The following is a 26,216-nucleotide window of genomic DNA, read 5'->3' on the forward strand; positions in this document are numbered from 1 at the left end:
TTACGTAAGTGCAGTAAGGGTAGGGCTTGGTCATCCTTCATTTTGTAAATTAAAAAGAACTGAAATCTATTAACAGTGATAATATAGGCATTTTTTTCCGTAATTTTTGTTCCCTTATATTTGGAATAGATATTATATGAATGGATACACTTATTACTAGCCTACTCCACACAAGAGACAAGGAGCCTGGCCTGTCCCTACTGTTTTGTTTCTTCTACTTGTGTCACTTTTTTCTTCTGTAATTCATAGTAGGGGCAATAGATAGGTTAAAAGTATTATAAGCCAAATATTAATATAGTGAAAAATGAACCACTTAATTTGATAAATTATTTCTACTATTCCAGAAAAAGTAAAAATCCCCATAAATCCCGGAAAGCAAAATTTTGCCTTTCAATCATATTGCCTTTCAATCATTATTTAGCTTGAAAAAGTACTTGCTTTATATAAGAACAGATTTTTTCAATATTGAGTCAAGAAGATATTAGTTGATTTTCTTTATTTAAAAGTAATATTAAAGCCAATAGGGCACTGTAATTTTTATGAATTATGTATTTTTGTTAAAATATAATAGATTAGGTTATAACAATTGTTGAAGTATGTTAGGGTAACAATTTTGCCTATAAACACTTTGTTACTTTAATTTGGTGTCAATAGAAGAGGTAAGTATTTTGAAGTGATTAATAAAATGTTGGAAAGTCATTTTACTATAAAATAATACATTTTTGTTGTATATTGGATGTTTTGGGAGCAGAAGAGTTCTCTGAAAGAATTGAGAAATATAATGGCATTGAGAAAACTTGAGAAATTTGATTAGAGTTTTCTACTATACTGTTTATAAAATAGCCTAACGCCATATTTTTTCTTGTTTTTATAACCTTGTCACCCGCTCTGAAAGCAAAAAGTGATGGAAAGAATGTGATATCTAAAATTGGACATAGCTTTGCTGAGATGCAAGATAAACCACTATTCATTAACATTTATTATTTGCCAGTTAGTATTTTAGGATATATTATTAATAGTAAGAGCAGGGGTAAGAGCTATGATCTTGAGCCAGTCTTGACTTCTCTATATCTTATTTATAAAATGAGAATGAATATTGTGTCAAAGGATTGTTTAGGCATTAAACGGCATAGTGGACAATGATCTGTGAATGGCCCATCAGTACTTAAATAAATGCTAAATATTTTTAGGTTTCAGGAAATGCAATTAAGATCCAGTGGGATACAACTACACATCCACTAGAATGGCTAAAATTGACGACTGGCAATAACAGATGTTGCCAAGACTCATGCTACTAGAACTCATGCATTATTGAAGGGAGTGTACATAGTACAACCACTTTAAGAATAGCCTGGCAATTTCTTACAAAACCATACACCCAGAAATTCTGCCAGTAGGTGGGACCTAAAATCTAGGTAGTGAATGTATATAAGGTTTTTTAATGTTATCTTAGAAAATTTTCATAATCTTGTGAAAATATAGGACCTTTTATACCATGCTTTTAAAATACTTACTGATTAAAAGGTTTAAAAATATGTTAAATACATTCACATGTATAATACGAAGAAATCTTGTCGCATATTACTCTATTTTACCGCTTTGTGGTGAAATAACAAATATTAATTTCCAAAGCATGTCACAAAATTTTCAGTCCAGACCTTTCATGAACACATTATACCATTTTAGTGGATTTCTACATGGGTTTTACTTGAGAAGGTATCTCTTTGTTGGCTTCTAAGACCTCCTGCTATCATTAGAGGCTGATTTTATGCAGAGCATGAAGGAAGAACTTTCCCCTTCTTTTATTGTACAGTATACCAGAAAAAGAAATTTAAAAATACACACTTTGGTAATTTGTCTCTCCATAAGAAAACATATTTTTTTCTATTTTATTTTCAGGTGGTGGAGCTATTGTTAGCTCGAGGGGCAAATAAAGAGCACAGGAATGTTTCTGATTACACACCTCTAAGTCTGGCTGCTTCTGGTGGCTATGTGAACATCATCAAAATATTACTAAATGCAGGAGCTGAGATTAACTCTAGGCAAGTTGTATTCCCTTTCTGTAAGCCCCTTATTTAGTAAGACTGTTATAGATATTTGTAGAACACCTATTTTTTAGTGCCAAATTTAGTAAATCCCTTTATTACAAATTTGGCATTCAAAGTGTTAGAGTTTTTTGAGATGAACTTTATTTAAGTAATTAAAACTTGATATAGAGCTTGAAAAATATTGAGTACTGTTTCTTATGATACTAAATGTAAACATCTTAGAAGCTTTTATTAAGCAAGCTAATACATGCTTTAAGATTGAAAGTTTATCCTAATAACTTATTAATCACCTTCCAGCCTAAGTCATTATGTTGAGTGAAATACAAAAAATATTCTAATAAAACATTTCTAATGGAGTCTTGGTAGTATCTCAGAGACTTACTAAGGTTGAGAAAAATGGATATTTTAAACAATCTTTCAAAATAATCTTAGATTAGAATTATATATCATCTCCAATTTTTCTGTCATTTAAAATATACATTTTTCCATTTGTTTTCCCCATACCTGCACCCCTAGAACTGGTAGCAAATTGGGCATCTCTCCTCTGATGTTAGCAGCTATGAATGGGCATACAGCTGCTGTTAAGCTCCTGTTAGACATGGGCTCTGACATAAATGCTCAGATAGAAACCAATCGGAACACTGCCCTTACTTTAGCCTGCTTCCAAGGAAGAACTGAAGTGGTTAGTCTTCTGCTTGATAGAAAAGCAAATGTTGAACACAGAGCTAAGGTAAGAAAAAGTCTGAGATTTACACATGAATTTATTGCTTTGATATTTAAGATATATAGTAGCAACATGTTGATTATAATTTTAGTTCTTTCTAGTAACATTTATCTCCTATGTATATATTTAATTAGAAATCATTCTGTATAACTCAGTCAAACATTAACTCTTGAAAATACCTGAGTGATAAATTTTTATAGGCAACAATGACAGTAGGATTATCAGCTGAAAAAGAGAGACTATTTTGAAAAGGAAGGGAATGGAACATTTATTGAGTACCAGTTATATGCCAAGTGCTTGCATCTTAAACAGATTTTTTTTTTCTTTTTTTTTTTTTTTTTGCAATACCGTTGAGATTAGGTAGAATTATTTTCTTTTAATAGATCAGACTCTAACTCAAAGGAGCTAATAAGGGTCAGTGATTAAATTTAGTTGTGAATCTTGGTAACAGCTGTATCATATTCCTTCTTCAAGTTGTTATTCTTTACAATTTTAGATCTTTCCAGTCTCTTACGTGTCATTACTTTTAATTTTACACTAAACTTAGACTGGTCTCACACCACTAATGGAAGCTGCTTCTGGTGGATATGCGGAGGTGGGCCGAGTTCTTTTGGATAAAGGTGCTGATGTTAATGCCCCTCCAGTTCCCTCCTCAAGAGATACAGCTTTAACCATAGCAGCAGATAAAGGGCATTACAAATTCTGTGAGCTTCTTATTGGCAGGTATGTTGTTACCATACCCTTCATATATGAACACAAGTGTTACTAGTGATTATCATTCTCTCTAGGCAATTAAACTATTTAAAAAATCAAATGTGATTATTTCTTCTTTTATAAACAAGTGCTTTTTTCCCCAAACCCACCCATTGTTTTCCAACCCTCCAGAGCTATGCTACATTGTCTGATTTGTTTCTGTGTAACCTAAAAATGTTTTTCTTTCATTCTTGTCTATATTACTTTTAACGTCTACAATAACAAGCTATTTGAACATCCATCTGTTATCAGACATACTTACATCCCCCCCACACAAGTCTTAAAAGTCTGGCAGTGATCTAAGGCTTCATTGTCCATTTTCTTGTTCTTCACAGTAATTAAGGCTTTTAGGTGTGGTTATGGGACTATTTAAGATAAACAGACAGGATCCAAGGTACTTTCTACTTTCAGTCATGTAGAAGTTGCCTGCTAGTTTTCCAAAGATGCTTGTCTGTTTAACTTGTTTTCGTGCACTCTGAAAGACCTTTGCATGGTATTCTAAGCAGTAGTATTTGGCAGTAACTGCTGTTAACTCTTACTAACCATGGGTCTTCCCATCTACATCATGCCCACTGAATGAATGCTAAACCTGCATGTTATCTTTAACGTAACTACAAAAACAGATTGAGTATCCCTAATTGGAAAAGCTCCAAAGTATGGAACTTTTTGAGCCCTGTTATGACACTCAAAGGAAATGCTCTTTGGAGCATTTCAGACTTCAGATACTGGATTTCAGATTAGGGATGGTCAAATTGTATATGAATACAAATAATCTGAAACGGTTACAGTTGCCTCATAGGATATTGTTTGTGTAGTATAATTCTGAGAGGAAGACATATTTACATCTTTGAATATTGAAAACAATTTTTATCTTTACAGAATATTTTCACGTGTTGATAGTTGATTTTTGTTACTGTGTCATTTCATTCTATTTAAGACAATGCTAGGCTAGGTGTGGTGACAATGCCTATAATTCCAGCACTTTGAGAGGTTGAGGCAGGAGGATTACTTGAGCCCAGGAGTTCGAGACCAGCCTGGGTAACATAGGAAGACTCCATCTCCACAAGAAATTTAAAAATTAGCTGAGCGTGGTGGCATGGGACTGTAGTCCCAGCTACTCTGGAGGCTGAGGTAGGAGAATCATATGACCCCTGGAGGTGGAGGCTGCAGTGAGCCATGATCTCACCACTGCACTCCAGCCTGTGTGACAGAGCAAGACCCTGTATCAAAAAAAAAAAAAAAAAGACAATGCTATCTGTGTCATTGGTTTTTAGGGGAGCTCATATTGATGTACGTAACAAGAAGGGGAACACTCCATTGTGGCTAGCAGCAAATGGTGGACACCTCGATGTGGTTCAGTTACTGGTGCAAGCAGGTGCAGATGTGGATGCAGCAGATAACCGCAAGATAACTCCTCTTATGGCAGCATTTAGAAAGGTATAAGTCTTTCATCCTCATTTACCTGGATGTTTTTTTACTTACACTAGGAAGTACATGGCTTAGTGATCACTAAAGACTCATTTTGTACTTTTGCAGCTGTGATGAAAGCAATAATATGCAAATAATTACTCTTATGGCAACATTAAATGTAGATATATACAAGTTTTTCAGAAAAGCCATTAATTTTAACCTTATTGGACATCAGAGCTAAGTAAACTTTTAAAAAGCTGTTCTAAGTAATGTGTTCAAAATCTAGTTGCAGTCTTAATCTTCACAAAGTGTAAATCCAGTTAAGATACTTAAGTAAGTACCTCCAGTTAGTTACTCTTAGTGAGTGTTTTCTTGTATTACCACTACAGAGAAAAATATCACTTAAACTGGTTATTTTGCGGTGGGGGGGTTTGTGCCACGCATGGTGGCTCATGCCTGTAATCTCAGCACTTTGGGAGGCCAAGGCAGGCAGATGTAGCGAAGCCCTGCCTCTACAAAAATTATAAAAATTAGCCGAGCGTGGTGACATGTGCTAATAGTCCCAGCTACTCAGGAGGCTGAGATAGGAGGATGGCTTGAGCCTGAGAGGCAAAGGTTGCAGTGAGCTGAGATTGTGCCACCGCACTCCAGCCCGGGTGACAAGAGTACGACCTCGTCTCAAAAAAAATTTGTTTTCATTTCAATTATTGACTTTACTAGGAAAAAAAATGAATTAAATAATGAAAATGCCACTACCAGCATTTTAAACTACTAAGTTTCAAGTATATTACATTTAAAGGTAAAAATACAAATTCCGTGAAAGTAAAACAAACTTTCTCTTTCTGTACATAGCACAGAGCTGTGTGTAAGTAATTTGATTTAATGGTTTGTTTGATAATCCATTGATCTCTTAAATCCAGCTTTAGTTTGTTATTGGGAATATCAGATTACTGTTACAGGGATTATAATTTTGAGTTTTGTCATTTGGAGATATGTAGATAAAATTCCCTGTAGATGCCAAAATGTTGAAAATTTTTAATAAATAAATCGCAATAAGCTATTTCTTCCTTTTTCTCTTATTATCTCTGACTGCTGTTCTTTATTCTACCTCTTCCCTAGATAATCTGGACTACCAGTGACTCTGTATTTTTGACTCTCTATATTTTTGTTTCTCAGCAATCCAACTTATTCCTTCTCACTGGCTAGCTGCCTCTTCTCCAAGCAAGCTAGCATATCATTATCAAGTTAATCTTTCTAACCACTCTACTATATGAGAGAACCTCTTCAAGAACCTTTCTGTGTCTCCCCAGTTTCTGAAATCATTTGAAATCCAATCTTAGTTTGGTATTCACAGCCACCACAATTTAGTGCTTGTAGATCTTGTCTCCCATTAGAATCCTTAATGTGGAGAATTATCTTCTTGCTTGGTCTTTTCCTTGTTCCTATCTCTCACATCACCTTTGTTCTCATCTCATAGAATGCCCATGTCTTTCTTCATTTTTCCAAAGTTACTCATTCTTTAGTTATAGTTGAAGTCTCTCCTACCAAACTCTTCATCCTATTTGAGTTCACATCAAGATCTCTAATCTCTAGAGGTCGTACAAGTTTGACAGTGTTTATCATTCATTTGGAGAAATACATATTTTTATATGTTATTACTCTAATTATTAGAGTTGTTATTTTTATTAGTTATTACTCTAGTATCTAACATGCATATATCTTTCCAGATAGACTTATTGACTTCAGATGAGCAGTGCTTATCTTTTATACTCTTATGTATTTGTTCCATTATTTCTTGAGTACCTAACATGTGCAACTGTGGGCTAGAGTACTATATTATATAGTACTATATATATTATATAGGGTGCAACATAGTATATGTTGTGTATATATGTCTATATACATTGTCTATATATGTATATACATATTGTCTATATGTATATACATATTGTCTATATACGTATATATAACATATACTATGTTATATAGGGTACAATATGGAAAGGTAAGATCCATACCCAAAGTTAGGTAACTGTTTGAGTTGTCCCATGTAAATAGTTTAAACACTGTAGAAGTATTAGAGAGATCCTTAGGGAATGATGCAAGTGGCATTTGAGCTATTCATTTAGAGAAAAGTTTAGAAACATGCAGTCTAAAAGGAAGAGATAGAGGCAATAGAAAAAATATACTAAAGATTAACAGCTGTTTATCCCGACTGGCTAACTTCAGATGTTGTGTCAGAAAGCAACAGTATGGGCTAGACAAAGTGGGAATGGCTTTTAAGAAGTAGGAAAGGGCAAGTCTAAAGATTTTGAACTTAGATACTAACTTGTGTTGCAGTGAATAATCATAGCTTATTCTTCATGAAAGTATATATTCTTTCACACTACCTAAGACAGTATTATACATTTGTTTTTTATCTGAAGGAATGAAAAAACAAAATTATTATTTTTGCTCTTTTAATCCTTAGAATTGAAACTAGACTCTCACATTTAGGGAGTTAGCAAAGAAAAAAATAAGAATCCCCCCCCCCCACCACCACCCTTCAGACATATCCCCTACTCTTTGTATTGATTTTGGAATTATTGTTTTTTTTATTCAGAGTTGTTTAGAATTTTAGCTCATATTATTATGTACTTTTTTTGGAGGGTAGGATGAGAATGATCAATGTGGATTTAACTCACTGGAACCAAAGCCTGTCTCTTTTTCATTTATAGTGTAAATATGCAATTTAGTCTTTACTTTGTGGCCCTAATCTTAACTGTTAAAGTTAGTTCAGGCATAGATTTACTGAACTGTTAGAGTCTGTTTTCAATCTGACATTGATATCTATTTTTTAGGGTCATGTGAAGGTGGTGCGCTACTTAGTCAAAGAAGTCAATCAGTTTCCATCAGATTCTGAATGTATGAGATACATAGCAACCATCACTGATAAGGTAATATGTTGTTCACTATATGAGCAAGGGACTCTATTCGGTTAATATATCTTCCATTCTAAGAAGAATTCCTAGTTTGAGTAGTAAAGTGTAATATGTAGCCATTTTCATTTATCTAGTATTTGGGAATGAAGTATGCGATTTAAGAGATTCTTGCAGATTATTTACTTACCTAATGAATCAATAAAACATCCTCTGCTATAGGATTACCTTATCTTTAAAAATAATACTTGAGGCCAGGTGCAGTGGCTCACCCTTGTAATCCCAGCAGTTTGGGAGGCCGAGGCAGGTGGATTGCATGAGCCCAGGAGTTCAAGACCAGCTTGGGCAACATGGGGAGACCCCATCTCTACAAAAATACAAAAATTAGCCTGGCATGTTGGCATGTGCCTATAATCCCAGCTACTTGGAAGGCTGAGGCACGAAAATCGCTTGAACCCGGAAGGTGGAGGTTGCAGTGAGCCAAGAGTGTGCCATTGTACTCCAGCCTGGGCATCAAAGCAAGACTCTTGTCTCAAAAAATAAAATAACAATAAAAAAATTCTTGAGCTAATTTAATTTTTATGTGAACACTAAGTAATTCAAAGCAACATGTTATTATTCATTAGGGCTGTCCTCTGTATATGTGTGTTTATCCAGACTGATACCTATATTGAGAAAGTAATGAGTCCAATAGATTTTTATTTCCTAGTAAAATGAACGTACTACTTTTAATCATGAGCAAGAAGTCTTGAGCGTGATGTAAAAGTTAGGGTAACTAACTTTTAGTTTTAACTAAGTTTTAGAATGAATTGGCTAGGAATTTTGCAGGAAATGCAAATTTTGCAGGAAATTTTATGGAAGATAAAATTGAATCCTATTAGAGATCCTAATTGAGACCTTCTCCTGGAGACATACATTTTGATTTGGAGTTTACACTAACACTTGAATAAGATCCTAACACATGCCTCTGAAAACCAAAGAGGACAACAAATCTTAAAAATGTCTTCTTATGACGTTTACACAGTTGCTATTACATGATAGTGAACAGCTTTTCCCTATAAGTTTTAATTTAAACTAGCTAGGTCACTGTCTTTCCTAGCTCTAGACTTGTCCATGACAATTAACATTCCTATATATCACAGGTTTTTAGGGGCAGAGGGGGAGATTAAAAATAAATTATTTTTAATAATACTAAGAATAAGACTGGTTCAGTGGCACACAGCTGTAGTCTCAGGTACACATTAGTCTCATGTACTTGGGAGGCTGAGGTGAGAGGACTGCTTGAGCCCAGGAGTTAAAGGATACAGTATACTATGATTATGCCTGTTAATAGCCACTGCATTTAAGCCTGGGCAACATGGCAAGCCCCTATCTCTAAAATTAAATAAACAAAAATTTTATAAAAATAAGGAAGTAGTGTTTTGCTGTCCTAAAGTGTGACTTGAGAATGAAATCACTGAGAAAATTATGTAAGTACATGTATCTGATTCCTTTGTAAATGATTATTGTACACAAAATTGGAGCAACAAAGCTTAAATATTTGAGGACATTTCTTGAAAAATTTTCACATCTGTTTTCTTTGTTGACATTGACTATTTCTTTTAGCCTGTTAACCAGCCAACATAAATTATTGTAGTTCTGTTTGCTGTACAATTTCTTATATTTAAATTAGAGGATAAATGACTTTAGTTTCTAAAGTGCCTGCTAAATGGATATTATTTTGAAGAATAGCAAAAGCTACTCTTTGATTCTTTATTTGTATATATTCCTAAATATACCATGTCAATTATGTTTTTATTTGCACACCTTTTTTCCCCCTTTCATGGATCTTTATTGCTTAGGTTTGAGTACCTTACTAAAGATCTTCATGTTTTTAGGAATTTCTCTAAGTGAGAATTGTTCTGTGAGCCTGGAAAAATCTTAATTTTTCATTATAGGAGATGCTGAAGAAGTGTCATCTTTGTATGGAGTCAATAGTACAAGCCAAAGATAGACAGGCTGCTGAAGCAAACAAAAACGCCAGCATTTTGTTAGAGGAGTTAGACTTGGAAAAGGTAATAATAATCTTTACACATGAAAACTACCCACTTTTTTCCATCTTGTTTTCTCTTCTTTTGATTTGTAATCCGTTTTTTTGTTTTGTTTTGTTTGCTTTAAATTATGTACATGATTTCTTTCTACATTTGGCTCAAATCGTGGAGAGAATTATGAGTACATTGAACATCATTGAAAGCTTCTTTGTAACTAACAAAATTTTGTTATAGGAATTACATTGATCTGGAAGTCAGAAAACTTAGCTTCTAGTTCTGGATTTTAGTCTTATCTCAGCTAATGATCTCTTAATCCTCAACCACATCTGTTGTTTTTTGATCTTATAATTTATTATTTTAGACCTTGTAATTTATTGCCAACAGGTTTATCACAAGTACCAAATGCACTACCAAGGCATAACCAACTAGTGAAATACAAATCTTGGAATGTCAAATGAGTACACTTTTTAAATGGGTGACTTCTCTTGTACTTTTCTCTTTCAGGCAGACTACAACATCATTCCCATCTATTCCTATGGGGAGTAAAATACACCAAAACAGCATATAGTTTGGACAGTCTTATAGCTTCTTCACTTCCCTTTTCTGCCACATTTTCCCCTATAATTCTGTACTCTAGAACTTAATTGAATAGTAATCATAGGAAAATAATTGGTTTGGCATTGAATATTATGGAACTGCCATATCTCATCTTTTATAAAAAGGTCAGTGGCTGGGCGCAGTAGCTCACGCCTGTATTCCCAGCACTTTGGGAGGCCGAGGCAGGCACATCACCTGAGGTCAGGAGCTTGAGACCAGCCTGGCCAACATGGCAAAACACCGTCTCTACCAAAAATACGAAAATTAGCCGGACGTGGTGGTGCATGCCTGTAATCCCATCTACTCTGGAGGCTGAGGCAGGAGAATCACTTGAACCTGGGAGGCGGAGGTTGCAGTGAGCCAAGCTCACGCCACTGCACTCCAGCCTGGGCAACAGAGTGAGACTCCGTCTCAAAAAATAAATAAAATTTTTTTAAAAAGGTCAAAATGCTATAAAATTTAACATCTACTATTTAAATTTATAAAGGAGATGCAGTGATAATTATGCATATGCATTTTTTGACTTGTTAGCTACATTCTTTTTTACTATACTTGCTTTCTTTATTAAGTTCTACATTTTATCCTACATTAATATGAATCATTTGAAGTACTTTATTCTAATTTAAATTTGAAAATACTATTTTCTGAAAAAATGTATTTTATTTTGGAAGCTCTTCATTTTTAAAAATTTGTGGTTTATATTCTGAGCAAATTAAAAGTAGCTGTTTTGGCCATTTAAAAATGTTAAAAGAATATGAGTGCATTAAGAGATATAATGACCACTATAACTATTACTTGACCTGTTTTTATATTCACTACCTAACATTTATTTAATGCCTGCTAAATACAAAGCAGTATAATTGAGCCAGGTTTTGTGATAGAATATATATTTGATTCTTTAAATTTTTGGTTTTTTATTATAACAGTGTGCTCAGTTTAAACTGTGAAACAGACAAAGACAAGAACAGCTGCCATCATTTTAAGATAACTGAAGTTAGAAATGTGATAATGGTTGTTTTAAAATCTTTACCTCTGCAATTACCTATAAGGCCTTTTAAGATCCTGTAATGATCTACCTACCCACACCACTTCTTAAACCTCTCTGGCCTTGTTTTTTATTACTCTTTCTCTTAGTCACCTTGCTCTATCCATACTGACCATCCTCTTTTTGTTTGTGTTGTCAGCAGCATCTTCCATGAATGTCCCTTAGATGTCCTCATGTTTTAGTTTCCTCTTCACAAGCACTTTTCTGCTCTTCTCTGCTTTATTTTTCACTTTTCAACATTCTAAATATTGTATTCATTCAAAATACTTAATTATCTTGTTTGTCTCTCTCTATTACTAGAACATAAAATAGTGTCTGGCATATAGTAGGCACTCAATAAATATTTGTTGAATGAATAAATGTTCACACTGATTGTGATGGTGTACTTTTTTTAAAAAACAGAATCATGCAAACATATTACTCTAATACTTGCTTTCCCCTCTCTTAGTAACTGATGGATATTGTCATTTGATAGTGATTTTAAATAACTGCAGAATAGTCCATAATAAGTTTGTTTCCAGTTTTTTGTCACGACAAATAATATTGTAATAAACACCCTTATACATATTTTTTAAATATTTTGCTCCTTTTATTTTTATGAAATAAGTTCCTTCATGTGGGTCAACATATAGTAGTCCCTTTATTTGTGGTTTTGCTTTCCCTATGGTCTGAAAATATTAAATGGAAAATTCCAGAAATAAACAATTCATAAGTTTCATGTTGCATGCCGTTCTGAGTAGTGTGATGAAATTTTGCGCCGTCCTTTTCTGTCCCACCTGGGACATGAATCCTCCTTTTGTCTGGTGTATCCACTTAGTAGCTCTCAGTTATCAGATTGACTGTTGAGGTATCACAGTGCTTGTGTTCAAGAAACCCTAATTTTACTTAATAATGGCCCCAAAGTGCAAGAGTAGTGTTACTGGCATATTGTTATAATTGTTCTATTTTATTGTTATTGTTGCTTATCTTTCATTGTGCCTAATTTATAAATTAAATTTTATCATGGGTTTCTATGAAAAAGCATATATATACAGGGTCCAGTACTATCCAAGGTTTCAGGCATCTACCAGGGATCTTGGAATGTACTTATTCATCATGGATAAGGGGGCACTACTGTATTTTTAATTTAGTAGATACTTGCAGAATACTTTCCTAGTACCATTAGCAATACACCAATGTCATTTCCTTGTATTCTTGCCAGTGTTATTGAACCTTAATGTTTATACTTTCAAGAGCCTTAGTTTTAAGAGAAGTCAAGAGAAGCTTCTTTTAAATATCATTGTATATTTTTCCATAATATTAAAACCAAAAGCTAATGAAGAATTCTTAATCATTAATCAATTCTATCTAAATTGATTCCTGCACATGCATTATATACTTTTATGTATAGTTTTGAGTGAACGTGGAACATATGTAAAATTTTTAATTATAGAGAAGCCACTTTTTTCCTGAACTACAGTCCATATTTTTATTTGAAAGATTATCAGATTGAGATATTAGAGTTTGGCTCACTATTTTTTAATTATAATTTACATCTGGGAAAATGTACTTCTTTAGCCTTTTGAGATATATTACATTCTGGCTTCATCGCTGGAGTTGGTCTTAACTGGTCCAAGTTGAGATTCTCCATACGTAAGTTATTCCTTGTATAAAAGTGCTTCTTTGGTCAGTCTTTCTAATTTGGAAAATTTGGTTTATAAAAACTGCTGCAGAAAACTGGGCATGGTGGTACATGCTTGTAGTCCCAGCTACTCGGGAGGCTGAGCCCAGGAATTCAAATCCGGCCTGGCCAATGTAGTGAGACCCAGTCTCTACAAAAGAAAAAGAGATCAGTGGCCATTATGTTAAGGCCAGCAGATTTTTTAATACTTATTAAGTAAACATTTATTTATTGAGCATTTACTAAGTGGAAGAGTCCCTGCTCTGAAGTAGTTCCATCTGGTCAAGTTATGGAATCTTCTTAACAGTTAATTGCTTGCTCTCAGAACATTAACAACTAAGTTACGTTCTTGGCTGTTAGAATCCCTAGCAGATATTTTAAACTTACATTTTTGATATAATTATTTCACCCCCTTCACTTCATTTTAGTTTTTTTCCTCTACCTTTTCTTACCCCCTTCACTTCATTTTAGTTTTTTTCCTCTACCTTTTTTTTTTTTTTTTTTTTTTTTGGTAAACTTTTAGGGAGCTAGGTAATAGTATATTTTTCAAACACAACCTATCCCATTCTCGGTTTCACACATTTCATTCTCTGATTATTGCTTTCTATCTTTTCAACTTTACTCCCTCTAGAATTCTACTTTTAATAATCCTGCCAACACCACCGACCAATAAATGGTAAGAACCATTTATGTCATACTACCCTTTCATTGTTTCTTACTCCTTTCTTCTTATTCTCACATGAACCTCAGTAACTAAACGTGTCGAGAAAAAACAATCTTTATGACTAATTTTACTTGAAATGTGTGACAACGAACCCTTTTATGCTGACAGTAGCTTTACTAGATTTCCCTAGCCCTTTAATGCTGACCAGTAGTTAAAATGCTGCATTTCCTTAGTTTAATTTAGTCTTCCATTCATCTAGACCACTGTTTCTTACTTTCTCCCTTATCCTAGGAACTCCAGCACCACCTCTCTTTCACCTTCAGTAGGTGACCTTGCATCCTGAGAAAATTGAACTATCAGAAGAAAACTTGCAAAGACTTTACCTACACCATCTATCTGCCCACCAATACCTGCACCTCCTCTTCTTTACCTTTAATGAGAAAATGGAAGCATCAGAAGAAAACTTCCAAAGACTTTGCCTACCCTATCTATCCACCCACCAATATCTACACCCATATACTTCCTACCAGTGACTAGATAAAGTTTTTTTTTTTTTTTTTTTTTTGAGACAGCGCCTCACTCTGTCACCCATGCTGCAGAGCAGTGCCGCGATCTCAGCTCACTGTGACCTCCACCTCACAGGTTGAAGTGATCCTTCTGCTTCACCCTCCCAAGTAGCTGGGATTACAGGTATGGGCCACCATGCCCTACTAATTTTTGTATTTTTGGTAGAGACTGGGTTTCACCATGTTAGCCAGGCTGGTCTCGAACTCCTGACCTCAGGCAATCTGCCCGCCTTGGCCTCCCAAAGTGCTGGGAATAACAGGCGTGAGCCACCGTGCCCAGCCTAGATAAATTTTTGGTAACCAGTCCCTTCATTGTGTACCAGATCCTATATGGTTTCTCCTTCTCAACAGCACTGTCCGTAGCAATTCCTTTTCTTTCTCCTATTTTTTTCCCTCTCTTGAATCATTCTCATCAGCATACACACTTATTTCTCCAATCTTAAACACAGAAAACCTTTTGACTTCAACCCTCTTGCCTCAACCTTTTAGCTACAGACCCATTTCTCTGCTTCCCTTTGCGGTAAAGATCCCTGAACCGCCGCTTTCAGTCACCTCCATTTTTTCTTCCATTATCCTGAATCTGTTCCTGACAGGCTGGCTCTCAACTCCCACAACTCACTAAAATTATGCTTTTGTGGTTTCCAGTAACTTTCATGTAGCTAAATCCAATGGTTACTTCTCCTCTCCATCTTTTATCTTACTGAACTAATAACATTTGATATACTCTCTTCACTTGGCTTTCATGCCACTACAGGCTCTTTTTTTCCTCCTACCTGTCTGGATGTTCCTGTGTCCTCTTGCTGGTTCCTCCTCTTCTCCCCTACCTTTTAGCGAAAAGCCTTTTGACTTGTTACATGGTCTTCTTTATCCACTGGTGGTCTTATCCTGCCCCCTAACTTTAAATGTACACCAGTTGATTCCAAATTTGTATCTCTAGCCCAGACTTCTTTGCTAAACTTCAGTCTCGTGTATTCAGCTAGCTATTCAACATGTCCATTTGAATACCTTATTAGACATCTCACACTTGATGTGTCCAAATATGAACTCCTGATCCTTGCCCACCCCAAACCCACAACTCTTATTGCTCAGGCCAGAAACCTTGAAGTCATCCTTAATTTCTCTCTATACTCCATCGCGTTGAAAAATCTCGTTACCTTTGCCTGAAAATTAGCTACTCAGGAGGTGGAGGTGGGAGGATCACCTGAGCCTGGGGAGGTCACTGCGGTGAGCTGTGATTGTGCTACTGTACTCCAGCTTAGGCAACAGTGTGAGACCTTCTCTCAAAATATAGATATATAATCTTAATCACTTCTCACCATGGTTCAAACAATTAATTTAATCTCATACCTGCATTAGTCATTTAACTGGTCTCCCTGATTCCATCATTGCTTGTAGTTTATGTAGCACCCTGATCCTCTTCAATTATCTAAATCAAATCATATCACACTTCTGTTCAGAGCCCGACAATGACTTTCCCTCTCAGTAAAAGACAGTCTTTAAAATGCTCTGCAAGGCCTTAGGTGATCAAGCCTCCTGATACTGTTCCCTGAAACTCATTTGCTACTGTTCTTAGCCACGCTAGCTTACTTGAATATACTGGGTCCAGTTCTAACTTAGAGCTTTTGTACTGGCTTTTCTCTTTGGCTGAAATATTTTATGTCCTTCAGGTGTTCACTTAACTTCGTCTCATGAGGGGTACACTGATCACCCTATTTAAAAATCAAAACCCTCCATTTGTCTCCATACACACATTTTTCATCTCGCTGCTCTTTTCCCCTTTTTTACATTGCACTTATCACCTTTTAACAAACTATAATGTATGCATTCTATTTATCTGTATCCACCCTCCCCTAACCAACTAAATGTAAACTTGAAGACAGGGATGTTTTATCCGGTTTACTGATGAAACTAGAACCGTGCATAGCACATAGCAAGTTACCAGAAAATTTTTGTTGGATCTTTCCCCTACCTTCCTTTGAAACTTCTTGATCTCTTTCTGCTGTTGATATTACTACTCTTTATTGAGAAATGAAATCCTGATGCTACTTTTAGGTTCTCAATTATTTTTGCCTCCCATTCTTTACATCCAGTAAATGAATTAACTTGGTGAGTTAACTTAGACCAGTATCTGGCACATATTAGACCCTCTATTAGCTGTATCAGCATTGTCATCACGATTATTATCATCATCACTACCATCACCTTTTATTTAGCTTTGGCAGTCTCTGTGTCTGCCTTCTGTTCCATCCACTTCCTCTCTGAGTGATCACTTCTCACCCAAAATTTTGCATTTGGCTTCTTAAAAGTCTCCCTGTATACGTATCTGTGTCTCTCTCTTATCTTTTGTCTTCAGTATTCCTTTTCTGCTCCGGTGTAACTTTTACAGTTTCGCTTTTTTTTTTTTTTTTTTTTTTTTAAAGACGGAGTCTCACTCCATTGCCAGGCTGGAGGGCCATGGCGCAATCTCGGCTCACTGCAACCTCCGCCTCCTGGGTTCAAGCGATTCTCCTGCCTCAGCCTTCCGAGTAGCTGGGACTACAGGTGTGCACCACCACACCCAGCTAATTTTTGTATTTTTAGTAGAGATGGGGTTTCACCTTATTGGCCAGAATGGTCTTGATCTCTTGACATCGTGATCTGCCCACCTTGGCCTCCCAAAGTGCTGGGATTACAGGCGTGAGCCACCGTGCCCAGCCCACGTATTTTTTTTAATACACAGGTGGGATGCCTTACTTTCTCCTCAGAAACCCTCAGTGCCTCTTCGTTGATTGCATGGGAAATTCTAAACATTCAGGTCTTCTGTCTTATTTCTCCAGGCTCATCTTTCACTATGGTTCGCTATTTCTCACATATCCCATTCACTTTCATATATCTAAATCTGCAGTATTTGTTTAGTCTGGACTGGCTTTCCCCAAGTCCTTAAATTCTTATCTTATAAAGCCTAACTCCCAAGTGTCACTTTGTTTCCTGAGCCCTCAATTAGAAATCATCGGTTGGGTTAGTGCCCTTTCCCATTCCACAGTGAAGTTATTTTTATTTATTTATTTTTTTTGAGACGGAGTCTTGCTCTGTCGCCCAGGCTGGAGTGCAGTGGCGCGATCTCGGCTCACTGCAAGCTCCGTCTCCCAGGTTCACGCCATTCTCCTGTCTAACTTGACCCTTTTTCTCAGAGCCTCTAACCTCCCCCACATACACTAACAAACATGACAGCAGTTCTCCAAGAAGTAAAATGAGATTTAGGCTTATGAGAGAAAGTGAGAGAAAATATAGAAAGTGAGACTGAATTTTTAGTTTTATTTTCTTATGCCTCTGGACGTATTTGAATCTTCATGGTTTAGTTACTCTTTCCATATGCTGTCTGGGATTTTCTATCAGTTATTAGCACCTCTCCCTATGCCTTTATCTTCAATTTCTACTGTTTTATTAACTCCTACCCACTACCTACAGCTGCAGTCAAGGCAGAGGTACAATCAGGGTAGCTCTATCCTAATGGAACTTTTTCTCAAATTTAGTATTTTGCCTTTCTTTTAATGCTTATAATAATCTCTATGTCTTATTAACTATTTTAAATTAAATCTTAGCTCTGAACCATGTGACCTCCTCCAATAAACTAACTGTGGTGGAGGTAACCAATGGCATCTTAACTGACAAATCCTTCTTTTTTTAAATTTTATTTTTTGTTTCTTTTCAGTTCACAAAGCACGCCAAATCCATTTACCTCTTTTCAGTTCTTATTGATGCCCACCATTTTTGTGAGGTTTACCAGTGTTGATCTGGCCTTCCTTTTCCCATTGGAGTTGCTTTCTCCTGTTTGTCTTCCTCTGATTATGCCTTTCAGAAGCCTCATTTGTTCTTCCTTTACCCCTTAGATATTCTCTGTCACACACACATATACATAAACTCTCTTTATATATGTATAATATCTATATATTTTATTATATATAGTAAAATAGTAGGTATATGTGTGTATGTATACACACACACACAGTTATACCTTTTTCCTCTGGTTACCTCATTTGTTAGTTTCAGCTACCGCCTGCAAACTTATGATGCCTCTTAAATCCTGTATCTGTTGATCCACACTTGCTAATTCTGCTTACTTTTAGAGCTCCGTGCCATGTAAAGTTGGGTCATTTTGTAGCCATAACTTGGTATCTCCCCCCAGAAGGTTTCCCTAGGACCTCTGAATTAGTGCCCTACCTACTCTCAGTGAATTCAGAGGGTTAGTAAAATATATCAGATTATCAAAACGCCGGCTTTAAAACTTCAAAATTTAGAAACGCGTAAATACTTACCTCTTAGGGTTAAACTCTGAAGTTCGATAATCCAAACTCATATTACTCTTGCCAAAGGGCTACCCCTGACTGACTCTGCCAGCCCTGAGAAATTTACATATCTAAGACCCAGCCACACCCTATGACCTACCCAAACCTACCACCCCCATCAACATCTAGGACATATGGGCTTAAATGAAATCCTGCTTTCTGAATTAAAACTCTTATTCTTTTAAAAAAAATTATCCACCCCCAAATCCCCCCCACCTCCCGCTTAAATAGCAGTCATAATTAGCTCCTGCTACCAGGTAAGTACAAAATTCCAGCAAAATGAACAACCCATCATGGATGAGCCAAAATTCTAAAACTTCATTTGCTGTTTTGATTCTCCCCCAAAGCATTCCTTTCCCAGGATTTTTCTGTCTATACAGATATGATACAGATAAAATATTGATTTTATTATTCCTAATCCTGAAGTAGAGAGACTTAATACACACTTGTAGCCATAGCTGCTTTGATAATACGTTTTTCTGGTGCACGTTTCACCTTTGCTTTCACTCCTCCTCTCCCTCTTATACTTACTTACCTGTTCCACAAAGTCAAAGCTAGACAGAACAAGCACACTTCTCCCTCCTTCACTGGGGTCCACATGGAGAAAACACATAAGCAAGGCTCAAATGAGCTGAGTCACACATGCTCAGTTTCTTCTTTCAAACTCACCAATCAGATATTACTCCTCCCTTGTGGTGATCCAGGGAGTAAAGGTCACCAGTTACTGTTTTGTTCCTAATACTTCAGCAGGGGTAAAAGCTCCTCCTCTACTGATCTTCAGACTGGAGCTTTCTGGGAGTCCAGCAGAAATTTCCAGGGTTACGATGCAGGCAGTTTCTGTATCTTTAGCTTTTAGATGCATTCTTTCCTAAAATCGATCTGCTGGAGAAAGTATGGGTATTCTACCTACAGGTTTTCCTTCACTGTTGCCCTTTTCAGGAACAAGACTTATCTCTCACCTAGCCTAAGGTAAGTATGTTGCATTACCGCAGGGTGTAAAAACCTGGTGGTGGGCCAAACTTTTCAAGAACCTAGCAGAGAGCTGGTTTGAGTGTCGTGGGTTATCAGAACTTATTAACGTTAGTGTCACTAAAGTTGGTATACAACCCCCAGCTGCTAAATTTGGCTTAAAAAAAAAAAAAAAAAAACCGGAGAGGGTTAATTTGAAAGGCAGGACAGAGAGTATCTAGCAAAATCACAGCACTTAAAAGATGAAGTCAGACTTTTTTGAATGAAAACTAAATATTGTTTGGCTTATGAATTTATGAGGACTGGTTTTACATGTTGTAGGCTCCATGCCTTAACTGACATTGTTTTGACACATATTTAAAATACACATAAAATAATTCAGAATGCTAGATTATGGGTGGAGAATAGTTTTTAAAAAACATCTTTTAGATGACATGCAGACAGAGTTTGAAGATGATTTTCATAGCTTTATGAGCCAAGAAGGAAAATTTAACAGTTAAAATAGTTTATTAAGGTATATTTTTAGACTTTTAAACCTACAGTTAGTTTTTTGACTATGAAAGTAATAATGTACTCATTTTAACAAATAGAAACACTGTATAGTTATATAAAGTAAAATTGAAAGTCACCATCTTTCTGCTATCCCTCCTCCTGTTCCACCCTCCAGAGGTAGTCTCTGTTACCCTTTTATTTATAACTTTTATGTTTTTTTTTTCTGTATTTATACAAATCGATGCACAAAGAGGGTTCTCTTCTCTCATAAAAGTGATTATTAGTCTTCAGTGTGCCTTTTTTTCTCCTAACAAATGTAAACTGGGAGCATTTTCCCAAGTACATATTTATAATACTTACGGTGCCTATCTAGTATTCTGTGAATATATACTGTTAATTTATTCCTTCCCATTGATAGACTTACCTTGTTTCCATGTATTGCCATTATAATCAATTTGCAAAGAAAATTGCTGAACCCTTGTTTTTTCACTAGAGATAGACATTTTATAGAATAAGTTGTTGGGATAAGCAGTTTGTAATTTTTGTTAGGAAGCTTTCAAATTACTTTTTCTAAAATGTAAATATTCATGCCCGCAGCAGTACAGGAGAGAATTCAGTTTCTCAAACTTGTGCTGATATCTGATGCCTTTTTAAATTTCGCCAAATTAATGATCAAAAAATGGTATTTTGTCGGTTCAACTTACATGTCCTTAATGATTAAAAGCTATGTATCTGTTTATTATTTACCCATTTTAAAATTAGTCTTATATTGTTAATTTGATCTTGATATTGTAAAAATATTGTCTCTTTAGAGTGGTTTGAATATGATCTTGATAAAACAATGAATTGAACTAGATGACTTTGAATTTTATGATATCATGGTTTCCTTATGATTAAATGATTATGTGACAACAACTTCTCCAGGGTAAATTTCAACGTTATATTTCTGCTTTATTGATCTTTAACAGTTAAGGGAAGAAAGTCGGAGGCTGGCTTTGGCTGCGAAAAGAGAAAAAAGAAAAGAGAAGAGAAGGAAGAAAAAGGAAGAACAAAGAAGGAAACTAGAAGAAATTGAAGCCAAAAATAAAGAGAACTTTGAACTCCAAGCTGCTCAAGAAAAAGAAAAGCTTAAAGTTGAAGGTATTTTCTCTTAACAACCATCCCATTTGTTTTATATTCTAGTTAAAATTATATTTACTTGATTATCAGTCACTCTTGAAAATATGCTTTTAAGTTATTAACCCCTTAACGTAGGCCAGGCACAGTGGCTCACGCCCGTAATCCCAGCATTTTATGGCAGGTCAAGGTGAGCGAGTCACTTGAGTCTAAGAGTTCAAGACCAGCCTGGGCAACAAAGTGAGACTGTCTATACAAAAAAAGGAAAAAAAAAATTTTTAATTATCTGGACACAGTAGCATACTCCTGTAGTCCCAGCTAGCTACTGGGGATTGGGGGGATGGGGAGGTAAGGTGGGAGGATCACTTCAGCCTGGGAGGTTGAGACTGTCATGAGCCATGATCTGGCACCACTGCACTCCAGCCTGGGTGACAGAGCAAGACCTTGTATCAAAAAAAAAGAGAAAAGAAAAGATATATGCTTTTTTGTTGTTGACTGAATTCCTCCCTAACTTTATTAGGAAAAGTTTCAAAACTACAGACAAGTTGACAGATGATAAAATGAATACCTGAATACATTCCACCTAGATTGACAAAATTGTTAAAATTTTACCATATTTGCTTTATTTTTCTCTTTAAGTACTTGTACATATTTTTTTCTGAGCCATCTAAAAGTAAATTGCAGAATTGCAGACATCCTGACATTGCGCCTATAAATCCTTTTTTTTTTTTTTTTTGAGACCGAGTCTTGGTCTGTTGCCCAGACTGGAGTGCAGTATTATGCTCTCGGTTCACTGCAACCTCCGTTTCCCGGGTTCAAGCTATTCTCCCACCTTAGCCTCCCAAGTAGCTGGGACTACAGGGACGTGCCACCATGTCCACCTAATTTTTGTATTTTTAGTAGAGATGGGGTTTTGCCATGTTGGCCAGGCTAGCCTCTAACTCCTGATCTCAAGTGATCCCCCCTGCCTCAGCCACCCAAAGTACTGGGATTACAGGCATGAGCCACTGCGCCAGCCACCTATAAATAATTAAGCCCACATCCCAAGAATGACATTTGCTTACATCATCATAATACCATTTTAGGTATTATAAATGGTAATTTCATAATATCATCTACAATCCAAATCATCAATTTCTTCAAATGAAGGAATCATTTTTAACTAGGTTATAATCAAAAAGTTATTTGGGATGGAAGTATAGTAATCCTGTCCCTTTATATCCACAGGGGATGGTTTCCAGGACCCTCACGGATACCAAAATTCAGATACTCAAGTCTTTATATAACATGGTGTAATATTTGCATAAAAATTATGCACATTCTCCCATATACTTTAAATCATCTCTACATTACCTCTAATACCTAATATAACGCAAATGCTATGTAAATAGTTGTTATACTGTATTTTTTAAATTCGTATTTGTTTTTTGTTTTGTTTTTTGAATACTTTCAATCTAGTGTTGGTTAAATCTATGGATAAAGAGGACTGACTGTATTGTGGGAAGGAACCATTGCCATGAAACCACCAAAAATATGTGCATGCAATGTGTGTATGTGTGTGTGTGTTTTGTTTTGTTTTGTTTTTAATTTCCCTTCTCCAGCATTTTATTTTGAAAATTTTCAAACTACAGAAAATTTTAAGGATTAATATGGTGAATACCTCTATGTCACCTACATTTTTAAAACATTTTGGCACACATGGGATGTGTCTTCTCTTTTTTTGAGTAGTTTGAGGTAAGCTATACATATCATGTGAAATCACCCCCAGATACTTGATTATGTATCTCCCAGAAAGAGGACATTATTTTACATAACTGCAACGACATTAAGAAATTTAATAATTACATAATAATACGTAATATACAGTACATACTTATATTTTCCAAACTGTCCCCCCAATTTTTTTTTCTCCGAGAAAAGGATATGTATATATGTTTCTTTTTTATTCAAGTAACTGCAAATAGGAAACCAGAGGGAGAGCCCCAGGCTGGAACAAATCATGGCTACCCCTCCCCAACAGAACAGGGGGAGGGGGTGGTCCCTACACCCTTTATGGTCGATTCAGGCCCCCTTGCTCACTCTGCTGCAGCATCCTAGGGGCAGGGCCCCACCTTCCTTGGGACTGGGGTGGTCGGTCACCCAGCCTGCCATGTGCCAGCCCCTCTTCCCCACAAAGAGTATCTTAGGGGAGGGGATCGTGGGCAGAACAGGAGGCAATGAGGATGAACATTTGGTGCTGGTAGCGGCAGCAATGACGGATGTTGAAGAATGGAACACTGAACAAAAAACACCACCACTGTCCAGAGGTAGTTTGTGAACAGAGGAAAAATGGAACCAGAACCTTGGGGGGCAGGGAGGAGCAGGAGGGTTGGGAGCAGGCAGGGTGAGCTCCTTGTTATTGGTACCTCTTCTGAGGAGGGGGAAATGGCTGAGTGGCAGAAGCAAAGTAAGTATGGGGGAGCGGCCCCAGCCCATCTCAGGTGGCCACAGGGCTTGTGGGCCTCACCTGGACAATAAATGACTGCATCTCCATCACCGCAATGTGTACTCAGATCCCAGGTGGAGGGCAACGGGGCTGGGGCCACAGTGAAGAGGAAGTAAGAGGCTCACACCCCTCCTGCCTTCCTGTAGCCAAAGGGGACTGTCCAACCTAGTGCAGGGACTAGGGGAGGTGGGAAAGGATGAAAAGTGTGAACCCCACATAGTGACAAACACAGTTTGGCTGGGGGAATCCTGGGGCCAGCACCCCCTCCATTGGCCACACCTGCTGCCAGGGCAGTGGAGTAGGGCATGCCAGGATGAGATGGGGCTTGGGCCCCTTTTAAGGCCAGGGGAATCCTCCCAGACCACACTATGGGAAGCCAGAGGGAACAGTGGAGGAGCAGAGAGGGTGCCCCCATCGCCAGAGAGCAGTGTTGCTACTACTAAGGGAGTGGGGATGCAGCATGTGCAGGGTGTGGCTAAGTGGGATGTTAGCATTGTCCAGGAGGGTACGTGTGTATGTGTGGGTGGTTGCGGGGAGCTGGGAACTGAGGCCAGGGGAAAACTGCTTCCCACTCAGCCCATGGGGGCCCTGCAGTGGCTGGTGTGCTGTGTAGTGTGGTGGTGAGGGTGCAGGTGGAAGGATGGGGGTGGCAGCCGGAGGCAGTGGTGATGGTGAGCCTGGGAAAGGGGCGGGGGCAGTGGGAGCGGAGCAAAAGCTGTCCAGTCCCAGAAGGAAGCTGCTCCTTCAGTGAGGCACAGGCAGCACACACGGTCACTGCTCCTCCTCTGAGGACTCCTGCCAGATGCCCTCCTCTTCCTCCTTCTCCAGTTTTTTGGGTCTGCCCCTTGGTTTCCTTCCTGGAGTTGTGGTGGTTTTCCGGGTCTTGGCAGCTCCCTTGTTTTTGCTTCCCTTTGGTTGGCCCCAAGGTCTCTTAGGTGTTGGCACTTCACTGGGCTCCTTCTGACTCTCTACCAGTGCTGTCCCGGAACTCACCAGAGGCTGCTTGCGGGGCCTGCCCCAGCTCCGCTTCTCAGTGCTGTCCATTTCCTGCTTGGAGGCCAAGGGCTGGCTAGACTTCAAGCTCGACGCACTCATCTTCCCTTCTCTAAGGAGCAGGTGGAAGATTGATGGCTGGAATGGCCTTCCTGGAGCCACGCCAGCACCAGAAATGCCCCCCAAAATATTTTTTATAACTACCTGCTATTCTTTGAACAGAACGTGGATACACAGAGTATATCAGTCCTATCCAGCTCATTACCGATGAATGTGAGAATAACTTACATGGCTAATAGTAGTAGAGTATCTCTCCTGGGTTTTTCTTTTCTTCAAGTGCTTATAGCTAAATACATTCTGGGAACACTTAGAACTTGCTAATTCAGTATTGCTACTTTTACAGATGAGCCTGAAGTCTTGACAGAACCTCCAAGTGCCACAACCACTACTACCATAGGTATATCTGCAACCTGGACAACTTTGGCAGGTTCTCATGGTAAAAGAAATAATACCATAACTACAACCAGTTCAAAGAGGAAAAACAGGAAAAATAAAATTACTCCAGAAAACGTTCAAATTATATTTGATGATCCACTACCAATTTCATACAGTCAGCCAGAGAAGGTGAATGGAGAGTCCAAGAGCAGCAGTACCAGCGAGAGTGGGGACAGTGATAACATGAGGATTTCCAGCTGCAGCGATGAAAGTAGTAACAGCAACAGCAGTCGTAAGAGTGACAATCATTCACCAGCTGTGGTCACTACCACTGTGAGCAGCAAAAAGCAGCCATCAGTTCTTGTTACATTTCCAAAGGAAGAGAGAAAATCTGTTTCTGGCAAGGCTTCAATAAAGTTAGTTCCAATTTTTATTTTCAATATTTATAGTGTCATCATGAAATACCTTATTACTGAATTTGTTGGTAAAGAAAGTAAATTCGCAACTTGCAAAATAGGATTTTTCTTTGTGCTAAAGAAGGTACTGTTTCAATTGAATTGAAGAAAATAAATTTTCTTTTGTTTAGGTTTTATATAATGAGACATCAAATTATTTTTACTATGTAATTTCTTTTTTTTTTTTTGGTTGTTAAACTTAGCACATGAAAAATATGGATTGTGGTTTCCAAGGGATTATTACTGTGATTCAACTCTGCTAAATGTGTACCCTAGATAGTATCTTCTTAAAGTTGGCTCTTCAGGCTGGGTGCAATGGCTCATGCTTATAATAATAGCTCTTTGGGAGGCCAAAGTGGGAGGATTGTTTGGGCCCAGGAGTTCAACACCAGCCTGGACAACATAGGGAGACCGTGTCTCTACAAATAATTTTTTTTTTTTAATTAGCCGATGTGATGGCATGCACCTGTGGTCCCAGCTACTCAGGAGGCTGAGGCAGAAGGATCACCTGAACCCGAGAGCTCAAGGCTG

General features: G+C 37.2%; 2 protein-coding genes across 5 annotated transcripts in view; one reads left to right on the top strand and one right to left on the bottom strand.

Annotated features, from left to right (window-relative positions):
* The window catches only part of ANKRD17 (ankyrin repeat domain 17), a 184,966-nt gene that overhangs the window by 135,668 nt on the left and 23,082 nt on the right, over positions 1-26,216 (top strand). For all 4 annotated transcript variants that reach the window (XM_008971825.5, XM_034958674.3, XM_034958677.3 and 1 more), the window contains 8 exons: positions 1,900-2,042; positions 2,565-2,778; positions 3,320-3,495; positions 4,800-4,962; positions 7,776-7,871; positions 9,791-9,907; positions 21,170-21,341; positions 25,199-25,646. In XM_008971825.5, the coding sequence (XP_008970073.3) occupies positions 1,900-2,042; positions 2,565-2,778; positions 3,320-3,495; positions 4,800-4,962; positions 7,776-7,871; positions 9,791-9,907; positions 21,170-21,341; positions 25,199-25,646 (1,529 nt within the window). The remainder of the gene's footprint in view (positions 1-1,899; positions 2,043-2,564; positions 2,779-3,319; positions 3,496-4,799; positions 4,963-7,775; positions 7,872-9,790; positions 9,908-21,169; positions 21,342-25,198; positions 25,647-26,216) is intronic.
* Positions 24,348-24,897, bottom strand: LOC100993364 (high mobility group protein HMG-I/HMG-Y-like). The gene has a single exon (XM_055111443.2). The coding sequence runs from the start codon at positions 24,895-24,897 to the stop codon at positions 24,574-24,576; it is 324 nt and encodes a 107-aa protein (XP_054967418.2). The 3' UTR covers positions 24,348-24,573.

Source organism: Pan paniscus, chromosome 3 (assembly GCF_029289425.2).
Source record: "Pan paniscus chromosome 3, NHGRI_mPanPan1-v2.0_pri, whole genome shotgun sequence".
In the NCBI taxonomy this organism is placed as follows: Eukaryota; Metazoa; Chordata; class Mammalia; order Primates; family Hominidae; genus Pan; species Pan paniscus.

Bases quoted from the DNA above. Each gene is read 5' to 3' on its own strand.
- LOC100993364 (XM_055111443.2), bottom strand. From the start codon at position 24,897: ATGAGTGCGTCGAGCTTGAAGTCTAGCCAGCCCTTGGCCTCCAAGCAG.